General features: G+C 37.1%; 1 protein-coding gene across 2 annotated transcripts in view; it reads left to right on the top strand.

Annotated features, from left to right (window-relative positions):
* The first annotated feature begins 244 nt into the window (after positions 1-244).
* The window catches only part of LOC123866945 (DNA N6-methyl adenine demethylase), a 168,564-nt gene continuing 144,850 nt past the window's right edge, over positions 245-23,958 (top strand). For both annotated transcript variants that reach the window (XM_045908740.1, XM_045908739.1), the window contains exons 1-3: positions 245-416; positions 10,758-12,643; positions 21,801-21,956. In XM_045908740.1, coding sequence (XP_045764696.1) covers positions 11,507-12,643; positions 21,801-21,956 — 1,293 coding nt within the window. In that variant the 5' untranslated portion in view covers positions 245-416; positions 10,758-11,506. The remainder of the gene's footprint in view (positions 417-10,757; positions 12,644-21,800; positions 21,957-23,958) is intronic.

The following is a 23,958-nucleotide window of genomic DNA, read 5'->3' as shown; positions in this document are numbered from 1 at the left end:
AACGCGAAAGCTCGTAAACAGATCGAAGCGCTGAGCGAACCGAATCGAATCCCGCCAAATGCAGCGACAGCTGTGCGTAGCTCGTACGCCTCGTAGCGAGCGCGTAGCCGCGCGGCCGCTGTAGAGGCGCCACCGGCCCGGCCCTATTATTATTATTTGTAAACAAGCGGGGCCGCGTCACGTGACCGGCCGCCATTGGCCGCCGCGGCAGCTGCGTCGCGCCGCGCGCCAGTCCGCCGCCGACCCCCGCCGCGAGAGCACGCGCGACCTCGCGTCCCCACCACGCGCACTAATAACGCGATCGCGAACGCATCCCTTTTTGTTTATTTTTCGCGCGCGTCCTTCGGGCCGCTCTGTATTTCTGAGCAGCGAGACGAAGAAAAAAAGGAGGCGGATGGATCAAGCGACCGGAGAAGGTACCGCGAGTAAAGTTTGTGCGAGTGGAAGTGTAGTTTATAAAGTTGTGGAAGCTTGGTTTGTTTTTTTGTGAATTAGGTACGACGACGGCAGTCGAGCGTGAAGCGAGCTTCGCCGGCTCGCGTGCTTCCGCCGGAGCTTTCGTTGTGCAGCTTTCGCAAATCGATCCTTGTTTTCCTGCTACGGCAGGCAGACACGGTGTTTCGGTGGACTGTAAAAAGTTTCCCTTTGAAATCGCACTCGTGCCGCAACTGTGTGTGATTCCGTATTATCAGAAGGTCCTTTAAACTTGACAAGTCTTTTCAATGTAGTTTTGAAAGGGATGTGAAAGTTTTAAGTGATCAAAGTAAGTTCGTCTAAAGTTTTGATGACACAGTGTCTGCCAGTACGGGAACACGGGTCGGGTGGCGAATTGATGCGATGACGCATCGGCATGTCATTGTTACTGCGCATGATTCCCGTAATTTAGTCTGTAATTGTGAAAATTCATAGCAAGTTAACTCAAGTTATTATTACATGTAAATAATCACACAACATTGCTTATTCAAATGACCTTATTGTTTACATTAACAACATGATATTAGATAGTTTTTCGTGCATTGTTAAAACGTAATTATGTCCTTAAGGGTTAACAAAATGCTTAGCTTACCTTTTAGATCAACTTACATAAGTAAATAAGTTAGTAAGTAGCTTACCTGATACTTGTAAAGTAGTAAGTTAGCCCTGTAAGTAAACATTTTGGAGCTCTGTGTAATTTCTTAAAAGAAATACATTGTGTGATGCTTGTAGTAAAGTTATTTTTGGCTGCCTTTTAACTTCAAAAGAAACTTTTTGAATTATGAACTAAGTTTAACGTACCTACTCTTGCGGGATATCTTGTATCATGGTTGAGATATTAGTCTTCCTTGGTCTGATATTCCTTGGTCGTCTTGTTATATTTATGATTCGTGGTATAGTTTTTGTTTCGATTCGTAATATTTATTTGACTTTGTCAACGTGTTATTACCTATGCAAAGTTTAATGTTCTAATTCAAATAAGAACTTACTTTCCATGTTTGGGATGTTGCAAATAGACCCTGCATTCTAGCCTTCTGACAAAAGTTGAAGCTTATATCTATATTTAACCAAACTGTTCATCTGTTTTTCAAAATATATATCTCACTGTCATAACAGACAGACGATCGGATATATAGTAAGGCGGATTTGGTACGTTTGGACCATGTTCAATCATTAAGAGGCCCATTAAACGATAGGTTCTGCTGAGCATCAGCCAATTTCGTTAATCATGAGGGTGAATGACTAATGGCGCAGAGAATTGTTCAGGTATTTGTCATACAGAGGTCATTTAAATATCGCATTAGATGGTAAAATTATCCGTCAGTCTTAGCAGCGACAGTGGCAAAACAGATAGCATAATCTATTATCAATTCAAATAGACCCTTTTACCACTAACTCCTAAGGATATTCCAAATTAATTTCAAAATCAAACTGAAATGGATCACTGGGATCACATTCGATATCATCGGTTATGGCTATGTATATAGTTAAATGTTGATAGGTGCATTGCCTTCATTACATATTATAGTTAAAAAAAAGTCCTGACTCACACACGGATTCGTCAACACCCAACTTGGTTGGTTTGAACTGGGCATTGGACCTAGAAAGGATCTTGAAAGCTGAAATTTTGTACTCACAGTGGTTCCCATTGTAATGTGAACATAGAATTGGTACGGATTTCTGGAGATTCCTACATGATAGGGAGTGAAGAGGATTTATAAACCGCTTTAAAATTTCCACTCCAGTGAAGCCAGAGTGTTAACACAATAAATAGGCTCTAAATTATCGTTGTTCTGTATTGAAACGTTTATATCAAGAAGAACGGACGGTCCCACGGAATAATCTAATAAATATTACGCCTTCCTCCCGTGAATGCGATAATGGCAGTCAAGTTCAGCGCGGCCAATGAAAACAAATAAACAAATTGGCCAATTTCGCCCCGCCCCGCCCGCCGCCCCGCCCGCGCCTCGCTGGATCGCAGAGGATTGTGCAACCAGCTTCCTCTTTATATTTCCTTGTTCTACTTTCTGGTGGTATGCTTGATCGTGATTTGTGTAGAATCAAGGATCGTTCCTGATCGAGAACCAGGTGGACGCTCTGAGAAATCTTCCTCTTTTTATTTCCTTGTTCTACTTTCTGGTGGCATGCTTGATCGTGATTTGTGTAGAATCAAGGATCTTTCCAAATCAAGAACCAGGTGGATAGTATGAGAAATCTTCCTCTTTATATTTCCTTGTTCTACTTACTGGTTGTATGCTTGATCGTGATTTATATAGAATCAGGAATCTTTCCTAATCGAGAACCAGGTGCACTGTACATGCTCTGAGAAATTTTCCTCTTTATATTTCCTTGGTCTACTTTCTGGTGGTATGCTTGATCGTGATTTGTGTAGAATCAAGGATCTTTCCTAATCGAGAACCAGGTGGACGCTCTAAGAAATCTTTCTCTTTCTATTTCCTTGATCTACTTTCTGGTGGTATGCTTGATCGTGATTTGTGTAGAATCAAGGATCATTCCTGATTGAGAACCAGGAATCATCATCGCTCTGAGAAATCATCCTCTCTATATTTCCTTGATCTACTTTCTGGTGGCATGCTTGGTATTGATTTGTGTAAAATCAAGAATCGTTCTTGATCGAGACCCAGGCGGATTTTCGAAGACAATATACACTAGCTACACGTATAAAAAGAAATGCTCAAAATCCCGATTATTATTATTCGTATATAAGTAATATATTATTAAGTTGATTCATATTTTCTTAAGGATAATCCCCATCTTATTGCTTCTTAGCAAACCAAGGGCTTTTGCTTTCTATAAAGCTTGGTTCATATAAAGCGACTGAAAGCGAATGAATATTAAAATTTTATACCGATTGTAAAGTCCTTGTATATTTTACGATGCACTTGCAAGTATGTTTTTTTTTTTAAACTTTATAATATGGTAAACGAAGTTCTAAATGTAATAAAATATCATTCAGGAACTGATATATAAATTCATATATAGTAATTATGTTTTTTAAACAATAAGCTACTTAAAAGTGTCCGAAACTTTTGGCTTCACAGAAGATCAGCGCTTGCCTGCTTTCCCAAGACAGGTTGAGCAAATGCTGAGTGGAGTCCATTTTAATACTACACACCACGCATCTCATTTTATATTTTATTTATTTTTAGTTATCTGTTTGTGGCACCAAATGAACAGTTTTTCTTTCTTTCTTTCTTTCAAGTATTTGTTCAAATAATTGTAATCATTTCTATTAAAAAACGTCAACAATAGAACGCCAGGTGCTAACGATCGTTAGCTAAGTTTGTGACCAATTAAACAGCATAATTTACAACTTTTTTACTTCAGTTAAAGAATTCATTACTTACCAATGAGCAACGTGGCTGCTATTCTATCATTTTATATGACATTGATAGAGTGAACATTTTATTAATATAGCAGCAAAGATTGACAAGTGACAGTCATTGTGTGAAGCAACCAATGGCAATTCTAGTATCAGCTTTTAATAATCCTGAATCATCAATATAATATTGTTTGAAAATTAGACAAAGTTAATGTTATATCAATTAAAAGACTATATAACGAGAGAGTACTATGAAAAATGGTGGCATTTTAAATAATTCAACAATTCGGTATTTTAAAGAAGTGTCACAATTTACTTTAAAAGAGTATTTTGTGCTTTCTTTCTTAGATTTCAATGATATAGATAATCTGGTCTCTACAATCTAAAATTAGGTACAATACATATAACAAATGTGTTGTGAATACATTTGTGATTATATATAACTATGTATGTTCAATGTGTTCGTATTCATTCGCCATGTCTGAACCTTCATTTGGGGTAAAACTTGCTATAGTCGGTGCTCGTTCAAACATCGGTAAGGACAAAGTTTTGTAGTGGAGTATATTTTATTTAGCAGTCTCGCCGGTGAATGCTCGGTCTCAGTTCTCTTTGTATCTCAGATCGTGATTTCTATTTCGGTCCATTCAATAACTTCTTTTGTTTCAATGTTTAATACTTTAATAGTAATTTCAACATTTAGAAAAAACTAAGTATTTTAATGAAATAGTGATTGTCCTAATTGAAAATTGTAACTGATAAAAAATTTCATATGTGGTAGATGTTTTAAATTTAGACAACATTTAAAATTAGAGGATGGGTAATTTTATTTAAACGTCCCTAACTAAGTAAGTACTTACCTATAACATACATTAAATCACTTCTCCAAGAACTTTCAAGAATATCTAGAAATCCATTGTAAAATTTGCAAAAATCCCATCAATGCTTTTTGAGGTTTTCAAAATAAATAACGCGGTAGGCGATTTTATTTCTTACTTTGTAATAACTTTCTAGAGGTATATTTTTCTCTGTTACTGCGCTTTATAAAAATAGTATTGTAATCAAAAGTTTAAAAAAATATGAAATGTTTAAAGACAATATTATAAAGTAGATAACTCAATTGCATGATTCGAAATATCGAAAAATCAAAATCGTTGAATTAGTTGTGGTATGAACTTGTTTATCTACATATATCAAAGTATTGAATTTTTAATGGCGCATTAGATATAAGATTGAGGTCTATTACATATTCTCTAATACTTAATCCAAATGTTGCCCAGCACATTAAAATTGCAAGAATGCCATCACACTCTGGTGAACGTAGAAGTAGTAGTCAGCCAAAACTGTGGTGGTTGAATAGAGTTAACCAAGACGCCAAGAGGCTTAGAAGACGGAGCTGAAAAACGAGCGCTAATGCTAATGACAAACAGAAGTATTTTCTGGGGCAGGCCCAGACCCTTAAAGGGTTATAACACTTATAATGATGGCAATTGTAATCAAAAGATAATTTTTACGTTACAACAGAAACAAATTTAGAAACCATGTAGTGCCTAACTAAATAAACGTGTTTGTAGTACAAATTATATATAAATAAGCACGAAGGCGTCTATAAAATGCACCGGATGAAATGGTACAACTAAATATTACGCAATGCCATGAAAAACGAGTTACAGCTGCTACTGAAGATTAAATTCTAATAACCACCAAGAAAACTGAACCAAATTCCACGAGAGGAAACAATACTAAATCATACTCAGTCAATACATGTGTGACTTCCTCCAAAACAATTTAGTGTCATAGGTGTAAGTACAAAAAAACACAATTTCCTATGTCGCATCCGACGCTGGAGAAAGACATACACACAAAAAACCCTCACAAAACTATATCGACCACTTTAATTCTGCCGTTTTATTTTCTTGTTACACATTATTTAGAGCTTTATTATTTGTTGGATAGGATTGAAATTCGTATGTTTTAAGTTGCATAAGTGTAGTTTATATTGTGGTAGTATTTAAGGCATAAGAAAAAGCCGTAGTGTGGGAAAGATTGTAGAAAAAAACGCCACATCTGCGTCTCTATTGAATTGAAGCCGATTTGAGTGCTTCAATGGGATGGGTCGGTAACTCTATATCGGGATACCGTCTTATCATTGTAATGTGGCTTGATCATCCTTTTGTTTTTAATCGACTCCAAAAAATGACTACAAAAAATTAGGTTCTCAATTTGAGGCGCATTTTTAAATGTCCCTGCAAACATTAAACTCTTTTAGTTTTTATTTAATTCCTTTATTTAGTTTTAATTTAGATTTAAGTTTGTTTTATACTATTTTTAATTATTATTATAACAAATACTAGGTAATTATTTGTTCATGAACGCTTAAGAATTTTGTGTTATAATTTTGTACCCGGACGTCATTTCTATAGGTATGCTATAAATTTGGAAGTTCTGTGACCGTCTGCGACATGTGTTTGCAGTTTATTACTGTCCAGGATTTACTCTTATATTTACATTAGCTGTTTCAATAATTTTTTGTTCTTCAGTGTCAGTCAAATTAAATTTGTAATTGTAAAAATTTGCTGCTTCGATATTTATTTTGATAGTGCTGCGAATTCTGTTGTACACAATCTCTTAATTAAAATGACAGGTAAAAATAACATTTCACTTTAAACAGTGTTATTAATTCGAAGCAATTATACAATTGATGAATTCCTTAATGATAAAGTTGCCTGAAAGAAACCGGTTGAGCTTTCAGTTTATCTTATTGTATGATTTCTTTTCATGATTTGATTCCACAGCAGCATGTACTTTCTGACCTGATGAATAGTCACAGACCTAGCATGCGTGACACTAGTGACTATGTTACACATGAAATAAATAAATGATTTGATAAAAAGCGATTTCGTGGTGTAACTTTTTCTTCTTTGTGATTTTATCATTGGTTTTTACGAAGGTCTTATAAATGACTTATCTATTTTTACAAATAGTAGCTGTACATATTTTGTTTAACCATAGACGATTTTTTTTAAACCCTAACAATAATTACCTATTAAGTAGTGTGGAAACGAATTGAAATCTCTAAAAGTTGTAAAATTCTTGAGTGAATTCAGCTGAACACAAGTTTATTCAAAGTTTGTGTGCTATTGAATATAGTTTGCATGATCGCAAGACACCTATACCTATTACTTACCTACTTTAATATACTTATCAATAGTTATCAGCAAAATGATCAATGTAACGGAGATATCAGTTTCCGGTGCAGGTATTGTGCCGTGCGCGGGCGCCGGATGTTACTTTATAAGTTTATAGTATGTAACAGCCGGTAGTCCCATAAAAACTTTATCAAATGACAATAATTTCAAACGGAAAATTTATTCGAGAAGCGCTGCTCATGTAACAATTTCATTATTAATCCTGCAAAAGGTTACACAAAGGTTAATTCAACGACTGACAAATTTAAAAACCCCCGACACAAAAACCTCTATAAGAAAACTAGAAAAGAGCTGATAACTTTCAAACGGCTGAACCGATTTTCTTCGATTGTAGCTAAGAACACGCTCGATCAAGCCACCTTTCAAACAAAAAATTAAAATTAAAATCGATCCATTCGTTTAAGAGCTACGATGCCACAGACAGATACACAAATACACACGTCAAACTTATAACACCCCTCTTTTTGGGTTGGGGGTTAAAAAGTGCACAGTGGTATAGACCGTACAAAATGAGAACTCACTCGCCAAACTCTGTGTGTCAAAAGTACGATTTTAGTCCTTGTTTTAAAGGTGGACCATATCTCATTTTGTATGCGTTATACCCATGTTATACCCCATTTGAATTAATGATTTGACTTTGAAAGGTAGAGGCTCTCTACCACCAAACAAGCTATGCATTAGAATAAGAGTAGAACAAGTTAATCCACTGGCAAGTTTTCTTGCAAAAGTCTCTGTTCCGTCAATATTACAAAAAAACCGTTAACTTGAGTTATCGATGCGAATTTTTCAAAATTAATGGTTTCTACTAAAGAATACTATTTTGGACCTTGGACCAAGTATATTTTTAGTTTGGTCCTTCAACGTAGCATTATTTTTAGTGCGCTTAGTTTTTGAAAATTGCTGTGTTTTTGGCGTTAACGGATTTTTGGATAAAGGCCAGAAGGTTAATTTCTGCAACTTCATAATTTGAAAAACTTGACTTGTTACGTTAGTAGGTATTTACACAGCGCAAAAAGCGGGAATGAAATCGTGGCAAAAAGTTGACTTCTGCAAGAAATTGCGGAAGTTACTTTCTAATAGGAACTTGGCTTCATGTTAGATCGATAAAGAAGCAGAAGTCCAGTGAGTGATATAAGTAAATGAAACTTTATCAATCCTTTTCAAATTCCTTGATCGAGACTCGCAATGATATTTTATATCGCTGCAAGATACGTATGTACTTACTAGAATTTTTGCATGTAGATCCCCACTTCTTAGTGGGGTTGGATTTTGAAAAATTTTACCAGAAGCGTTCAGCTTGTTATTTTTTATAGGAAATTATCGTTTCATTATTCTAATAACAAGCTTTTGTCTCCACTGTAGTTTCAATCCTATTATTGGTAATGCTGTGCCTCCTGGCACCTCCTGTGATTCTAAAGGCGCGAAAATCCATAAACATTATAGAAAGATATAAGTTCAACCCTTCGTCTTTAAAAAGCTTTTTCCACCTTTTCTATTTCAATCTCAGTAACACCGTACCTACGGGTTAAGTTTTTAGAGAGCCACCTTTTGGAGAGTCAACTTAAGAATTTTAAGGATGAAAGTTAAAAGACAAGCATGTATACCTATCTACCTATTTAAGGATGCAAGCTAAATAGTCTTTCAGCAAAACGCTCGTAAAACAATGGGGCACTGCATTAGCGCCTACATTCCAAACGGCGTCGCAAAAGCGAAAACATGAAAATAACGAGTGAACTTCAAGTTCAGTTTTCAAGATTCAAGGATTTCCGAACGTCATCTAAACATGCAGCGCGCCAGAATGCGCCAGGACAAAAAAGCGACAACATCCGATGCTAAAAATACACCGTATAATTACAGCGCAAAGTTGAAAGCGCAACGCTTTCGCTGCAGCGGTTGTACGGTTGCCCTTGACAACCGAGACCCAGATACAATCGCGTTCCACGCACACACTGCATCCTTTCACCCACACGCGCACACACAGACGAATCCTCGCGCACACAGGCACACATCGCCGAATAATGACGCACTCACACTCCAAACTCAAGTTGCGTTCCGTTCCGAGCTTTTTAATCTTTTTTTTTTCGAAGAACGCTCTTTGCACGCATCTACAAAGAGTTTCGCCTTGTGATTACTAGTCGGGACATTTTGATCGTACTTTTGAAGCTTGATGACGCAATGCGGGAATAATTCCTTTGGCTTTTATGGAATAGGGATTTTATAACGCAACCGAACATTTATTTGTCTACGTGTCTACGTCTAAGACTAGGTCTACTTTAGTATTGAGAGGTATCAGAATGAATACCAAATCAAAGCTTTTGAAACCTTGATTCAATGACTTCTATGCCTTGATTGCATTTAACTCATTTTAATTCAGACCTAATTAATTTTCAATTATTTTAATAAACGTACAACGATATTATAAAATTTGTTGAGTAGATAAGCTTTTGTTTGAGCTTTCATCTAGTTTCCAAAATGAGTGTGGCCATAACCTGGCGCTAAATTTCCTAGCAAGTAAGTTTTTTTTTTAGTAGAACACTGAAACATGTTCGATGCAACCAGTGTTGCCAACTCTACAGTGTCTTTTTCCATAGATCTAAGGTACATTTTAAGCAAAGGCAAAGCTTATTCGCGCATCTCATTCAGAATGTCTACGACTACCTCCGTCGTTTTACGAACAAACTCTCTGATTCCACGTATTTTTCAAGTCTGTTCTACGTCTTTTTCATCCGTGTAGGCAGCATTGGATGCACCCAATTCCCAAACTATCTATGCCATCACGTGGTGTAGTTGTAAACAAACTATAAATAGAAGGGTACGCTAGTGCTACGCACTATTTCGGATGGACTATTTCGAGTGAACTATTTTCGTTATATTCAATTTAAAACCGCGTTTTCGCCGATACGCCCGAGTATTTTTAACTGTATTGTTATTGACGCGTCACTTAAAATCTAATAATATTCTTCCTGTTTCTATATTTATCGTTATCGTTAATTCGTTGTTTTTTTTTTTCAACTGTCACCATGAAAATTGTTTGATTACTCAGACGTCGGGACGCAAAATATTGTTTGGGAGACCGGGGAGACCAATAAAATACCAAAAGACCAAAAAGTACAGATTGAAGTCCATATGCATACTGTTATTAATTATGTGTCCGTCTGTTTGTCTGCTAGCTTTTTACAACCCATCCGTCAAATCGATTTTGACATTTGGTACAGAAATAGCTTGCATGATGCATCCCGGGGTAGGATATAAACTTTTGATACCGGAAAATGGTAGAGATTTTTAAAAACCTAAATTCACGCGGGCGAAGTCACGGGCATCATTTATTTATTTATAAGTGTTTATTTACCTGAATTATAACAAAACTGACAGTTTAAATATCGTGAATAATTTGACAGCATAGTATGTAAACCACATTCTTAAACATAACCATCTTAAACCACAAATCAGAATGTATAAAACTTTGCTAAAATAAAATATAAGTATAAAATAAAAAGGTAAATTTAAAATAAGAACCTCAATTAAAAACTACTGAAAACTTTACGTGCGTCATTCTTCACAGTTCGCGCCATCGATTTAAGCACGCTCCATAACTGCACACGCATGCGCACCTGGCCTCGCTTGTTATAAATATACCTCAGTGTTGCCATACCTACTGATGTTACCGCTTTTTTGTCTTGATTTAGTGAGGTGAAAGTTTGCCATGTTTTAATATGTATTTCTCTTGTTCGCAGATCGGTGCAGGCCGCACGGATAGCCCCGGCCAGCCTCCGTCGCACCGCTGCAAGCTACAACAACAACTGAACAAAATTAACCAAAAGCCACAAAAGCCTCAAACCAAAGCCTCCAGTCATATCTTTCGTTTCAAAAATTTAATATAAGCACTATTTTTTAAAACCTTTTAACGATTAACTTTAAAACGCAAATAGTATACGCTAACTCCCAAACAGTACAAATTAATTTAAGTCTGAATCAATCGGTATTTACAATAAAAGAAAGCCTTGAAGAAAAAAAATTTAAAAAAGAATCTATCAACGACCAGTATTTTAACGTTCCAAAATAACATAGATCGTTTAACGAGTGCACAAAATATTTTATTAATAGTTAACGATTTAGAAGAAAAAGAAAAAACGAACCAATTCCTCGAGCATTTTCTAAAAAGTCAGCCAAAGATTTTTATAAACTCTAGTACATAAGACTCGTATAAGTTAACTGCCTGTTGTTAAGTACTTTTACATTATTTATTTGATAGTGAGAAATCGAAGATTTGTGATTAGTGTAGTGTCAACCGGTGTGCCGTATAATCGTAACGTATAAGTGCTATTTAGTATAACGCGGACAAACGAAGCCAGTTCAAAGAGTACAAAGCCAAGTTCCAGTTCAGTTCCGAGTGTTCAGTACAACGCAAATAGACTTAGTAGAGCTTATATTCGTTAAGGATAGGCGAGTGAGACGCGATGAGGTTGCGTCGAGGCAATACGTCATGAGCGAAGCGCTCGGAAGCGAGGCGGACGCGGACAATCCGCACTTGCCGCCTTTCTCCACCTTCGTCGGCGACATGGCGGAGAACGAGCAGCGCATACTGGCAGATGCGCGCTTGCTCGACCCGGCCTGGGAGTACTACGAGCGCACCGGGGACACGGTGTCCGTGATCAGCCAGCCGCAGTACCGCCCGTGGGAGTCCATGCCGCTCACGGTCGGCACCAAGGACGCGCTCCTGCGCGCCGGCTTCTCCTCGCCGCTCGAGTACCAGTCGGTCACGCTGCAGCCGATCCCCAACAAGCTACCGTCCTTCCAGAGCCAGTTCCAGACGTTCCCGGAAACCACGGTCATACCCGAGACGGGGCTGCCGAGCGTGACGCCGGTGCCCGTCACCAGCAGCCCCACGCCCAGCGCGAGCCCTAGTCACTTAACCCAGCTCACGCAACTGACGCCGTCGTCTCCAGCCCACCTCACCACCTTAGCCCAGGTGACCCCATTGTCAACAACGCTGACGACTCTGTCACCCGTGAACGCAACAACATTCCATACCTTAACTGCCGTAAACGCACGAAGCTACCCCATAGTTCCCGCGCCCTTACAAGCGCGAGAACTGACACCCGCCGGCCAGGCGTACATAGACGACCGGCATATACAGCTATACCAGCCAAATATCGCAACAATAAACGCATTCCCCGCACAAAATGGCATCCTACATCAAAATGGGACGCTCCTACACCAAAACGGAAGCTTAATACAGAACATCCAAAGTCCGACAGTAGTTCACGTGTTAAAAAACGAGCCTTTCGATATGAAGTCGTTGCAAGATAAATACACGCCCAATGGGTTACACCATAGTAACTTCCAAAATCCCATGTTAATCGACAATGGGTATGATAAGAAGAGCAACGGTTTTGGTAGCGCATCGTCACCGACGCGGTCGGATTTTCGGAAAAAGGAGCGACGGAAAATGCGTGCGAACAGTTCAGAGTCTGACGGGTCTAATATGGAAGTGGGGTCGGAGAGTAGTGGGCAGGTGGCGGCCGTGTCGTCCACTGCTGGGTTCAAGTCTCCGATGCACGGCGCGCCGCCCATGGCCACTGGACCGATGGAGCTAGATGACATATCCAGTGAAAAACAGGTGAGTGTTTAACATCATTGTACCAGTAGTTACCTTTACAGAATCATGGCATGGCCGTTCAAGTAACTTCTGAATCTCTGATAGACGAAACCATCATAACTTTAAAAAAAAAAAATAACTTGCTATAGAAGGTGTGAAAAGATTTGATGAAGTTGCTCCGGGAACGGTCATGGCACGTTCCTATACAGTAGACAGAACCTTAATAGGAACCTTACAAGTACCAAATTGTTTTACGCGCATTCCATTCATTCATATATCTTTTATCCAAAAATTTGGTATTCAGATGATATTAATAGGCATGTAAATCGGTATCTTCAAAATCAATAAAACATGAATCATCGCGAAACAAACTTTATATCGCGTATATCTAATGATAGAGCAGATTTAAACGCACGCCATAAAATCAGTCAGGACAACCAATCTCTCTTCTGCGAATTGCGTAAACAAGACGCTCGGGAATTGCGAAAAGCGAATATTCCTCGAAAGATATGAGAATTCTCTGAATTTCATCCGACTACGCGGCGGCGGATCTGTGAACATATTCAGGGGAGTTCGAAAAAGAGAAAGTTTTCCAGTAATTCCACCTTTTATTATTCGAGGAGCAGTTTTTATTCGGTCCCGAGTTTCGGAATGGCCGAACTCGCTGTCTTCGCGGCTATAAATTTAATAGTTAGCCGATTCGCTTGCTCCTTCAATAAATTAACTTTCTCTCCCGTTTAAAACACAAATTAAAGCCCGGGCGATTTACGCGTGCTCTGCTTAGAAAATTTTATGAGCCCCGTTCAAATTTAAGCGCTAATGCAATTAGGCGGCAGTTCTGCTAAGCCTATTAACACTCCAGTTATAAAGGTATTTTACTTCAAGAAAAGACGACACTTAGTCTGCTTTTTCTTTTTAATCCCCGCCCCAAAAAGAGGGGTGTTATAAGTTTGACGTGTGTATCTGTGTATCTGTCTGTGGCATCATAGCTCCTAAACTAATGAACCGATTTTAATTTAGTTTTTTTTGTTTGAAAGGTGGCTTGATCGAGAGTGTTCTTAGCTATAATCCAAGAAAATCGGTTCAGCCGTTTGAAAGTTATTATCAGCTCTTTTCTAGTTACTGTAACCTTCACTTGTCGGGGGTGTTATAAATTAATTTACACTTGTTCAAGTGTAATTTTAAATGCTTGGCTGTTGATTAAGGCTTTTTATTTAGGCTATAAAATACTTCGAACTCACAATCTTGTAACTCTTGTTTTTTTTTTTTAATTTTTGTTATATTTAATTATTATTTATGATAATTAAAAGGTAACAATTCAAGCTATTTTACTAGAAATTAAAAAAAAAGATACTGTTTGCTGCTTAATTGTAGAGCACGCGATGAAATAGTGTTTATATAGTGTAAGGTTGAAACGTATAGAGCGCACTTTGACTTGGCTTGGACTTAAGACACTGTTAAAATGAGACATATAAATTTGTACCTTAGAGCTAGATAAAAAAACGAAAAAGAGTAATGACCCAAAAAATACAATCACAGAACAGTGATATTAATTAAACACCCCAAATATTCACCATTGACTTGCAATAATTTGCTGGTTAGCTAAAGCACTAAAGCAGGTAATTTCTTGTAATATTCTCGCATATCTTAATAAAGAAGCAAAAATTAAAGAATTAGGTATAAAAACTGACAGTCCATCTAATATGGGTTAGAATTATAGCAATTATATCCATAGCTTTCTGATGTTAGTGTTACACAACTGAACTTCATACAGACGAACCAATGTGTCTACTGCCGACATTGTCAGACTGACTATGTTGGCACAGTAAAAATACAGGGAACTAAAGTGAGGAAACCCTCGGTTTGATCTTGAATCGACGATATGTCAAATACTAGGCTATCGGTGACGTGAAATCAAAGAAAAATAGGCGTTTCACAGGCTACCTAGCGTCGAATGTAGGTAACATTTGACGCCTGCCAGTAGTGTCGAAGCCTGTAAAAATGAAATTCAAAATCACACACGGTAAATTTTCGCTGTTCAATATTATTGGAGACATACTGCAAATAAATTTGAAGAATTTTTTGTTAGCACAGGTCTTAAATTGACTGAATTTTGAGGTGTCTTCACCCCGAAAACTTTAAAACAAATCAAAAGAATTTTGGTATAGCATTTAATAGCAATAAGTAGGACATACATACATAGCCTGCTAAAATCATAACCCATCCTTTTGGCTTTGCCGCAGTCGGGTAAAAAACTCAAAAAATAGAAAATAAGCTTCCTTCAACCAACCGCTAATATAACCGCTTTATAACTCTACCCACTTTCATTCAACAAAATCAGATTTAATTTATGATGCCCTTCTGAGCCCTGTGTCTACTGAGCCCTATGTTGTCTGTGGTCAACAGATTATATTATACTGTTCTATGTCGGCAGCAACTTAATTGGATCATCTGTTAGTATCATAATATAGTGGTCACAAAAAGCTGGCCGCGAGCAATTAGTCTAGGTCTTTACCAATACACCTGCGTCTGCAAAGGTGTCCGTTATTAGACTAGGAAACGCTGACATTTTGTGCCGGAATGTTGCAAGTCTGGGTCTGTTTTAGAACTTAGGTAATCACATTTTTGCTAGGAGTTTGTGACTAGTTTCTAGGACGAATTTGCCCGACTTAGACACCATCCAATACAAATCAAACAATTTCAATAGGTATTGAACTTTTTTTTATTTGCTATAGCCTAGATCTTTACTAATACACCTGCGTCTGCAAAGGTGTCCGTTATTAGACTAGGAAACGCTGACATTTTGTGCCGGAATGTTGCAAGTCTGGGTCTGTTTTAGAACTTAGGTAGTCACATTTGTGAATAGTTTCTAGGACGAATTTGACCGTCTTATAAGCTTATAAGGTGGACACCATGAAATACAAATCGAATGGTTTCAATATCTAAACATGTTGTTAAAAAGAATATTAGATTAGCCGTATCAATCATGATTAATATTCCCCTTCGCTCTCCAACTAAGCTTAAAGCTTGTGCTAGGAGTAGGTACGACAATAGTAGAACGGATGACGTTTGAACCGCTGATCTTTCGAAATTCAGTCCGCTCCCTAACCATTGAGCTATTGAGGCATTACTTTAGTGCATTTAAAGTTGATTGATCAAATATCGATTCAATTTAATTAATAAAACAAGTTATTCCATTCCATCAGCCTGTACTGGACGAAAGCCTTTTCGTGAGAGCGTCATCAAAAAGATCCTCCACCTTCCTCGTCCACCCGCTTCCCACCACCTGCTACATGTCATTGGCAGCGTAGTAGAAGTCGTCCTACACTGCGTTTGCTGGTACGCGGTCTTTACTCCCCACCGCCCGTGGGTTCTGCGAAAGACATGACCTGCCAGCTGCCACTTCAGCTTGACAATCCTTTTATGCGAAAGTATGTCTGTCTGTCTGTAACCTTTTAACGGCCCATCCGTTTAACATGTTTTGAGAGGTAGCGAGATAGCTATCATCCCAGAATCAGGCATAGGCTGCATTTTATCCCGGAAAACAAAGAGTTCCCTCGCAATTTCTATAAACCAAAATCCACTTGGACGAAGTCACGGATAACAACAGTTTTCCCTTCTACTTTTATATGGGTACCTTCAAGTCAAGAGTGAATAGGCAACTTCTAAAGAAGCGCACTCCATCTAAGTCTGATTGCAGCTAAGCGCTAGTCTGTAAATTAAAAAAAAAACATCTAGTTTTATAATATAAAAAATATATAAATAGGAAAATGCAAATAAGTCAAATTATATTTCGTATATAAATATAACTCCCTACAATTATGAAAAAAGTTCTTGCTCTAAGTTCCAGTTTTTAATTGATGTCTCGTGTGACAGAAAATAACAATTAAAAATAAAAGATAAATGACCTGTTTCATTCAACACTCCTCTTCAGTATAATTGAATATGTAATAGTAGATTGTATCATAAGGGAGCAAAATAATATTTTTACGGCGAGGGCGCTTTTTTGAATCCAGAGCGAAGTGAGGAATGTAGAGTACTTTATTCCAATCCTGAACGTAGCGAGGTATTCAAAGTACGTTGCCCGAGCCAAAAATATTTTGCGGCCGAGTGATACACTCTACTTTTCATTACCCTCTATGAGGAAATAAAAGGCGCCTCATATTTTATTGTATCTAATATTATTATTTAATAAAACATAGAGTAACAAGTAAATTGAAATTAAGTAGAACATATCTAATAATAAAACAACTAAAAACTTATATTTATTTAAGTGCAAGAAATATTAAACCAAATGCATTATTTAATGACATTCAATTTTTTCTAAACTCCGGACTTGGAACGCTCAGCATCAAAGCCTGACTCCGGAGCTGAAAAATAGTCCGATATTCAAGCCCTGCACTATGGCTAGTGTTTTCCCCTTACAACGTAACTGTAGTAGTTGCAATGTTGTACGTAATATAATATGCAAATGTTATCGGCACTCATTAGTGACACGCGAATACCAATCTCAAAATTACAATTCAATAAAAAAATTAACTTTGTTAACAATGTTGTTTACCGTTACTTTTACACTATTATACAATTACAGTCAGGCAATGTAAGAGAAAGGTACTAACTGATGCCCGCGGCTTCGTTCTCGTGGATGTAGGTTTTTAAAAATCCCGTGGAAACTCATTGATTTTCCGGGATAAAAAGCTGCCTATGTGTTAATCCAGGGTACAATCTACATATCTCCAATCGTCCAATCCCTCCTTTAGTTTTTGCGTGAAAAAGTAAGTTATTAAGTAATAATTTAAATATTTTTCTCTAATAAAATATTATTCACACAGTTATTATCTAATTTTTGTCTTGATTTTCAATAAAGGATTTAAGTCGTAATGTTCCGACGTTACTGTTGTAAAAAATAATAAAAGTTTTATTTCATTTAGAAAATAGTTAAAATATAAAATAACGATTCATGTACTTAAAGGTTTTTTGATAACATAAACTATTTTTATTTTCTTTTTTCACAGTCGTTTCAATAAATATAATTAGATTTGTTATTAAATTAAGTTAAGAAGTAATTTTATTGATTAGTCAATAAAGTGTAAAAGTTCTTAGTCATCTCGAAAGTATGACAAATACACAATCTATATGACTAATAACTTTTTCTTTCCCAGTAGTAGTTATACATAATATGAATAGGCTTTTATTTTCGGGTAATTGGCTCTATTTTTCAATACCCGAGCAACTTATTAGGGTTGCTATGCACACAGTCGCATCGGCTCATTCGATTCGGCAAGTTTTATTGAAAAACAAAATCGATTCGATGTAACTTCTACATACGATAAGGATATATAGTACGTACATTTTGAGATCTCACTCGCCATTTTAGATCTATCCGTCAAGTGTCATGTCAAAAGTACGATTCATCTTTAAAATAAGGACTAAATTTTGACATAACACTTGACGGAAAGAGCTAAAATGGTGAGTGAGATCTCAAAATGTATGCATTATATTTGACTTGCATTCAGCTTGCTGCCTGATTGGCAAGACCACCCATTTTCTAAAGTTTCTTTTGACTTTTAGCGCTTCTTTGAATGAGTTTGAGAGATAAAACATATTGGGTATGTACATGTGTGGCAGTGTGTGGGCAGGTCGAGCTGTTTTTTTCCGAACATATAATTACATACCTACTAGCTTCCACTACATAAATGTTCGGCAAAAAAGCCCCTCGGAAAATCGCTTCTCGAAAAATCTTATCTGCATTATATAAAGAACATCTGTGCAAAATTTCAAAGTCAGAGAGTGAGTCAGGACTTTTATTGTATGAGATGTCCGATTCTATCGTCCGGCCTACTGTGTGTATAGCAACCTTTCCAGGAGTGAGTCAAATGGGAAAATCCAACGCGAAATTTCCCAGAAACTAAAATACGAAACAAGGAGACGACAGAATAAATTCAAGCTTATTTATTACTTACCTACCTCCATTACGAATGAGTATTTACGTCTACGATACAACTCTATATTGTAGTTTTAGTTTCGTAATAAATCTTATTAGAGGTACCTAATATGTTATTTGTAGCAAGGATAAAAGGTAAAAAAATGTTAAAGAATAGAAAAGGCAATTTTTTTACCATTACCTTTTAATAAGAAGTAGGTAGTTAAACTGTTTATTTAATTCAAATGTGAAGACCATAAGCAAGGGACTTGGTAGCTTTTAAAGGTAATAAACTTTTATCACTCGTCTTGCAACAATTTTTTCATTAGCTATTTATTTAACTGTTTTATTACAAAAGAAAATCAAGAAGAATATGAAAATTATGTATAAAACCATAGTTTTACAGAACTAAAGTAGTATTCTGCTTACAGAATAATAAAAGACCCCATGGTAAATACTTTGACATCTTAATAGATGTAACCTTACCCTAGCGCTTTTTTGGTTACCCCTAGGTTGCCCCAAAAGTCGTATATTATCTAGTATTTTCGTGATAGTGTTTGTTAATATAAAAAGCAGACGTGCAGGCTTTTAAGGTCAGTATGATGATTTAATGCGTTCAAACACTTTCGACAGTTCAAGAGATTAAGGCCTATGCTTGAATTAAGTTGATTGGATTAAATTTCAATTGGATTAGGTGGCAGCTGATGTATCGAACGTTTAGAGACTCAATGCATTTAGTTATGCAAATCGTAGGTGTAAAAATGTTTAATTAGAATGGCTCGTGCTCGTACGAGTGGGTGCCATCTGCCGAACCGGAAAGAATGAAGTCGGTTAAAACACGATAGACGTTCAATGACCATAATAACATACAACATTGTAGCTTTACCTGGTTATATTGTTTGAATAGGTTGTTTTAGTGTATTATACATTGACTGACTGACTGACTGGTCTATCAACACACAGCTCAAAGCCTCAAACTACTGGACTGATCGGACTGAAAGGCATGCAAGTCAAGTCAAGAGTGAATAGGCAACTTCTAGGCAAACGCGGTTCATCTTAGGCTGCATCATCATTGCTAGCAGGTCTGATTGCAGCCAAGCGCTAAGTCTGTAAATTAAAAAAATCAGAATCTGATTTTTTTAATTTACAGACAGCTAGATGACGTAGATATCTGCTAAGAAAGGATTTTTGAAAATTCAATCCCTAGGGATAAAACGCGGGTTTGAAATTTTAAGCCGCGGGTGTAAGCTATTCGGTTGATAATACACTTTAGGATGGGTTACTACTTACTAAGTAACTTATACTACTGATCAAATTATAAAACGAGTAGGTAGGTAAAGAAGTGAAGTGATATCATAAAAGTAACATGTTGTTTCATGCAATAATATGCAACCGCATTCTCTATGGTTCAGAAGCGGCGCAAGAGTTTATTCATCCTTGTTCATAAATTATTCCATTTTTAAATTCACATCAGCTGTGCTGTCGGGAACAATCGGGCGATTCCGATCTTGACGATACCCAGTGCACGAATGAAGATAATGAAATGGCTGCATTTCGCATCACAGCTGTTGTGTTTATGGTTATAGTTTAATTCGGGCTTGTTTTTTACTCTACGAACAAGCTACGAACATTTTTACGAAGAAATATTTGGTTGTTTTATCATGAAGAAATATTAAAGGGTTGATTTTTGTTAGGAACATACCCATTGAAAAGCTTGGTAAAGCTCTACACGTCAAACTATAACACCCCTCTTTTTGGGTTGGGGGTTAAAAATGGTGACAATCCTCCACCTCAACTCTCACGCACAAAGCCGGAAACCGTAAGTGCGGAAATCTGCCCAGAAGGAAGAAAGGAAGAAAGAAGAAACGTTCTCAAAACTCACAATATCGCGCCTGGAAATCTTGACTGATTTTATGCACGTTCATTGAAACACCAACTGTAATATTAGTTAAAATAAGGTCAAAAAGAACAAATTACAACAATACATATTTACAAAAAAATACTTAAAAGCTTTCATTCAAACTAATTTCAAGTAGGACATTAACGTTGTACCTAAAATTCCAAGTTGAATTTTTTAAGTTAGGACTTAAGATAAAACCTAACTTAAAGAAAACCTAACGCGAAAAGTTTTTTAAAAGAATAAGAGCGGTGGTACTAGGGATTTTCACAGCCTTTCATCAGATATGTGCTTTCTAAGTGCGAAAGTTTTATTCCAGTACTAGCCGATGCCTGCAACTTCGCCCGCGTGGATTTAGGTTTTTGAAATCCCGTGGGAACTCTTTGATTTTCCGGGATAAAAAGTAGCCTATGTTTTAATCCAGGATATTATGTATCTTCATTCTAAATTTCAGCCAAATCCGTCCAATAGTTTTTGCGTGAAAGAGTAACAAACATACACACACACACACACACACACATACAAACCTTCGCCTTTATAATATTAGTGTGATTTGTATATAAGGTACAAAGGTTCTGTCTATTAACGCTATTTTATGTACTTCACAAGAATAATAAATAATTATTATTGTAGTTTACTGACTATACCATGTCACATATTACAAAACTTGAGTTGTTAATTAATGTAATGCAATTCAGACTGTAGCAATAATATTATTATTATTGATATTAACGGAATTTATTTACTTAAACTGTAATTTTTAGTTGATAGAAGAAGAATATCAGCAATAAGAATAATAGCAAGGTTTACAATAATTATCGCACAGATCTCATAATCCTTAAACGCTAGTCACACAGCCTTTCCGTACAGTATAACTGGTGCCTTATACATTTGGGTGTTATATCAAAAAGTGGCTACTGCTGCGACCTAAGGACAATCAGTGTGATAAACTGTCGGCGGCTTTTTGCCTGCGACTTCGTCCGCGTGGATTTAGATTTTAAAAAATCCCGTGGGAACACTTTGTAAGTGTTCAAAGTAAAAAAACAGTATAGTCTATGTAACTCTCCAAGTCTTTAACTATATCTATGCAAAAAATCACGTCGATCCGTTGGTCCGTTGCGATGTGATTGAAGGACAAACCAATAAACTAACAGACCACCAAACAAATACTTTCGCGCTTTATTATAATATGGGTAGTGATTGTGTCGCACTGATTGTTCTTACTGCTGGGCTTGGAATATGTAATGCAATGCGGGTGTGACATGTTTCATACAAAAGCATAGGCGCCAAGACTAGTGCTTTAAATGGCAGTAGAGAATAATAAGCACGAACTCGAATTCAATATAATTTAATTCTAGTTCTTCCCGTCACAGACTAAAAAGAAGAGGAAAAGATGCGGCGAGTGCATAGGCTGCCAAAGGAAAGATAACTGCGGCGACTGTGCGCCGTGTCGCAACGACAAGTCGCATCAGATATGTAAGCAGAGAAGGTGTGAGAAGTTAACGGAGAAGAAGGTAAGAGATTGATCATACTTATATTTTTAGGCTATGTGACATTGTGGATAAAAGTTTTAGTAGGTAAATAAAATTATGTTAGTGCGAAATTACCTATCTGTATATTAATATAGATGTAATATTAATTTTTATGGCGTAGTATGTGTTCGTAGTTTCGGATGTAGCTTCCATAGTTCTTTAAATTAAAATGAAACTAAGAGAAATCGATCCTTAAAGCTTCATCCATACCTGCGCGACCAAAGCGACTGCGAAACGGGAACGTGAGCTGCGCGGCGGTCGCCACCCATGACATTTAATAGCGCCATGCACCCACTGCAGAGCAGGACGCACTACACCTTATCTAGAAATCAGCAACAATGCCTTAATAAATGCGGTTCACGATTAGCATTTTAGTCGCGTAGGTGTGCACGCAAAGATTGCGTCGAGGACGCTCCCGCATCGCGTCCTGCATCCCGCATTCTTGACGCGCAGGTGTGACTGTAGCTTTAATAGGAATCACACTAATATTATAAAGGCGAAAGTTTGTATGTGTGTGTGTGTGTGTGTGTATGTTTGTTACTCCTTCACGCAAAAACTACTGGACGGATTTGGCTGAAATTCGGAATGGAGATAGATAATATCCTGGATTAGCACATAGGCTACTTTTTATCCCGGAAAACCAAAGAGTTCCCACGGTATTTCGAAAAACCTAAATCCACGCGGACGAAGTAGCGGGCGTCAGCTAGTAATAACATAATGCTCAAAATGATGACTTACATAAAATCCTACGCTTTACATATTTACGTATGCTTTGAAAACACCTTACACTTGTAACTGTCAATTGTACATTGTAATAGTATTCAAATCTAATGCGAACGCGAACGAATACTGACGTCGTCGCCCGTGGATTTCGACACGTGTATATTTTCAGGATATGAAGTACCACCTATAAATTTTTTAAATCCCTATACAAGTTAGCTCTTAACTGTGATCTCACTTGATAGTAAGTGAAGATGCAGTACCTACCTAAATGATATTTTATTCGGTAATTTCATGGCAATTTTCATTAAAAAATTGGCATCGATTCCTGATCGACGCAAACTGTTGCATAATATTATGTATGAGTTATGAGTTGTTTATGAGTCGCGATTTGCATTCGTTTATTCGTCTGCATAGATTACCGCCATTTTGTAATCGGCGGTTTCACGGGCTTTGTAAAATGGCGGAAGCAATGTGTCTCACTTTATGCGCCGAGTGTGAACGTCATTTTCGGAGTGTTTACGTTCTTACGTATGTATTATACCTACGTATGTACTTCAATTTGAGACCAGCAGATTTGTTTGAACCTAACTGAACTTTGCATGGGCAGGTTACCTACCTAGGTAACTTTTTCCGTTCAAAATTTTCCCTGTTAAAATAATAAGATCTGGGTCCATACCGCGACCATGTTAGGAGATAATACTGCCGTGGTAATCGAAATGGCAGTAAAGGCAGTTTCGAGAAAACCTAATATTTTGTGTTGGCGAAAAAAATTATACTTACTTCCAATCAATTTTTATATTGCATAGATATGTTAAATCTTAATAGAAAGAAAGATCGATTAACGATCATTCTATATCATAAATATGGAATGATCGTTAATCGTTATGGTCTATTTAATTTAAAAAAAAACGTAAATCCGACTTAGGTACTGCTCTCTCGATTACAACAACGGCAGAATCCATAAGATCATTTTTAGGGTTCCGTACTCGTAGGATACCAACTGCCAACGGCACCCTATTACTAAGCCTCCACTATCTGTCCGTCTGTCTGTTAGTTTGCCATTCAACGTGCTGCATCTCATGAACTGTAATCGGTAGAGAGTTGAAATTTTCACAGAGTGTGTATTTCTTTTGCCGCTACAACAACAAATAAAAAAAATCAAGATGACTTTCAAAATGGCTGCTGTCCTAATTTAAAAAAATTAAAAAACACTGTACGATAGTAGGCGCAATGCTTCGTGTGCAAGTTCGAATCAAAGATT

This window comes from Maniola jurtina, chromosome 7 (assembly GCF_905333055.1).
Source record: "Maniola jurtina chromosome 7, ilManJurt1.1, whole genome shotgun sequence".
Classification (NCBI taxonomy): Eukaryota; Metazoa; Arthropoda; class Insecta; order Lepidoptera; family Nymphalidae; genus Maniola; species Maniola jurtina.
The sequence above is the reverse complement of the archived record's forward strand: the minus strand, read 5'-3'. Positions and strand labels throughout refer to the sequence as shown.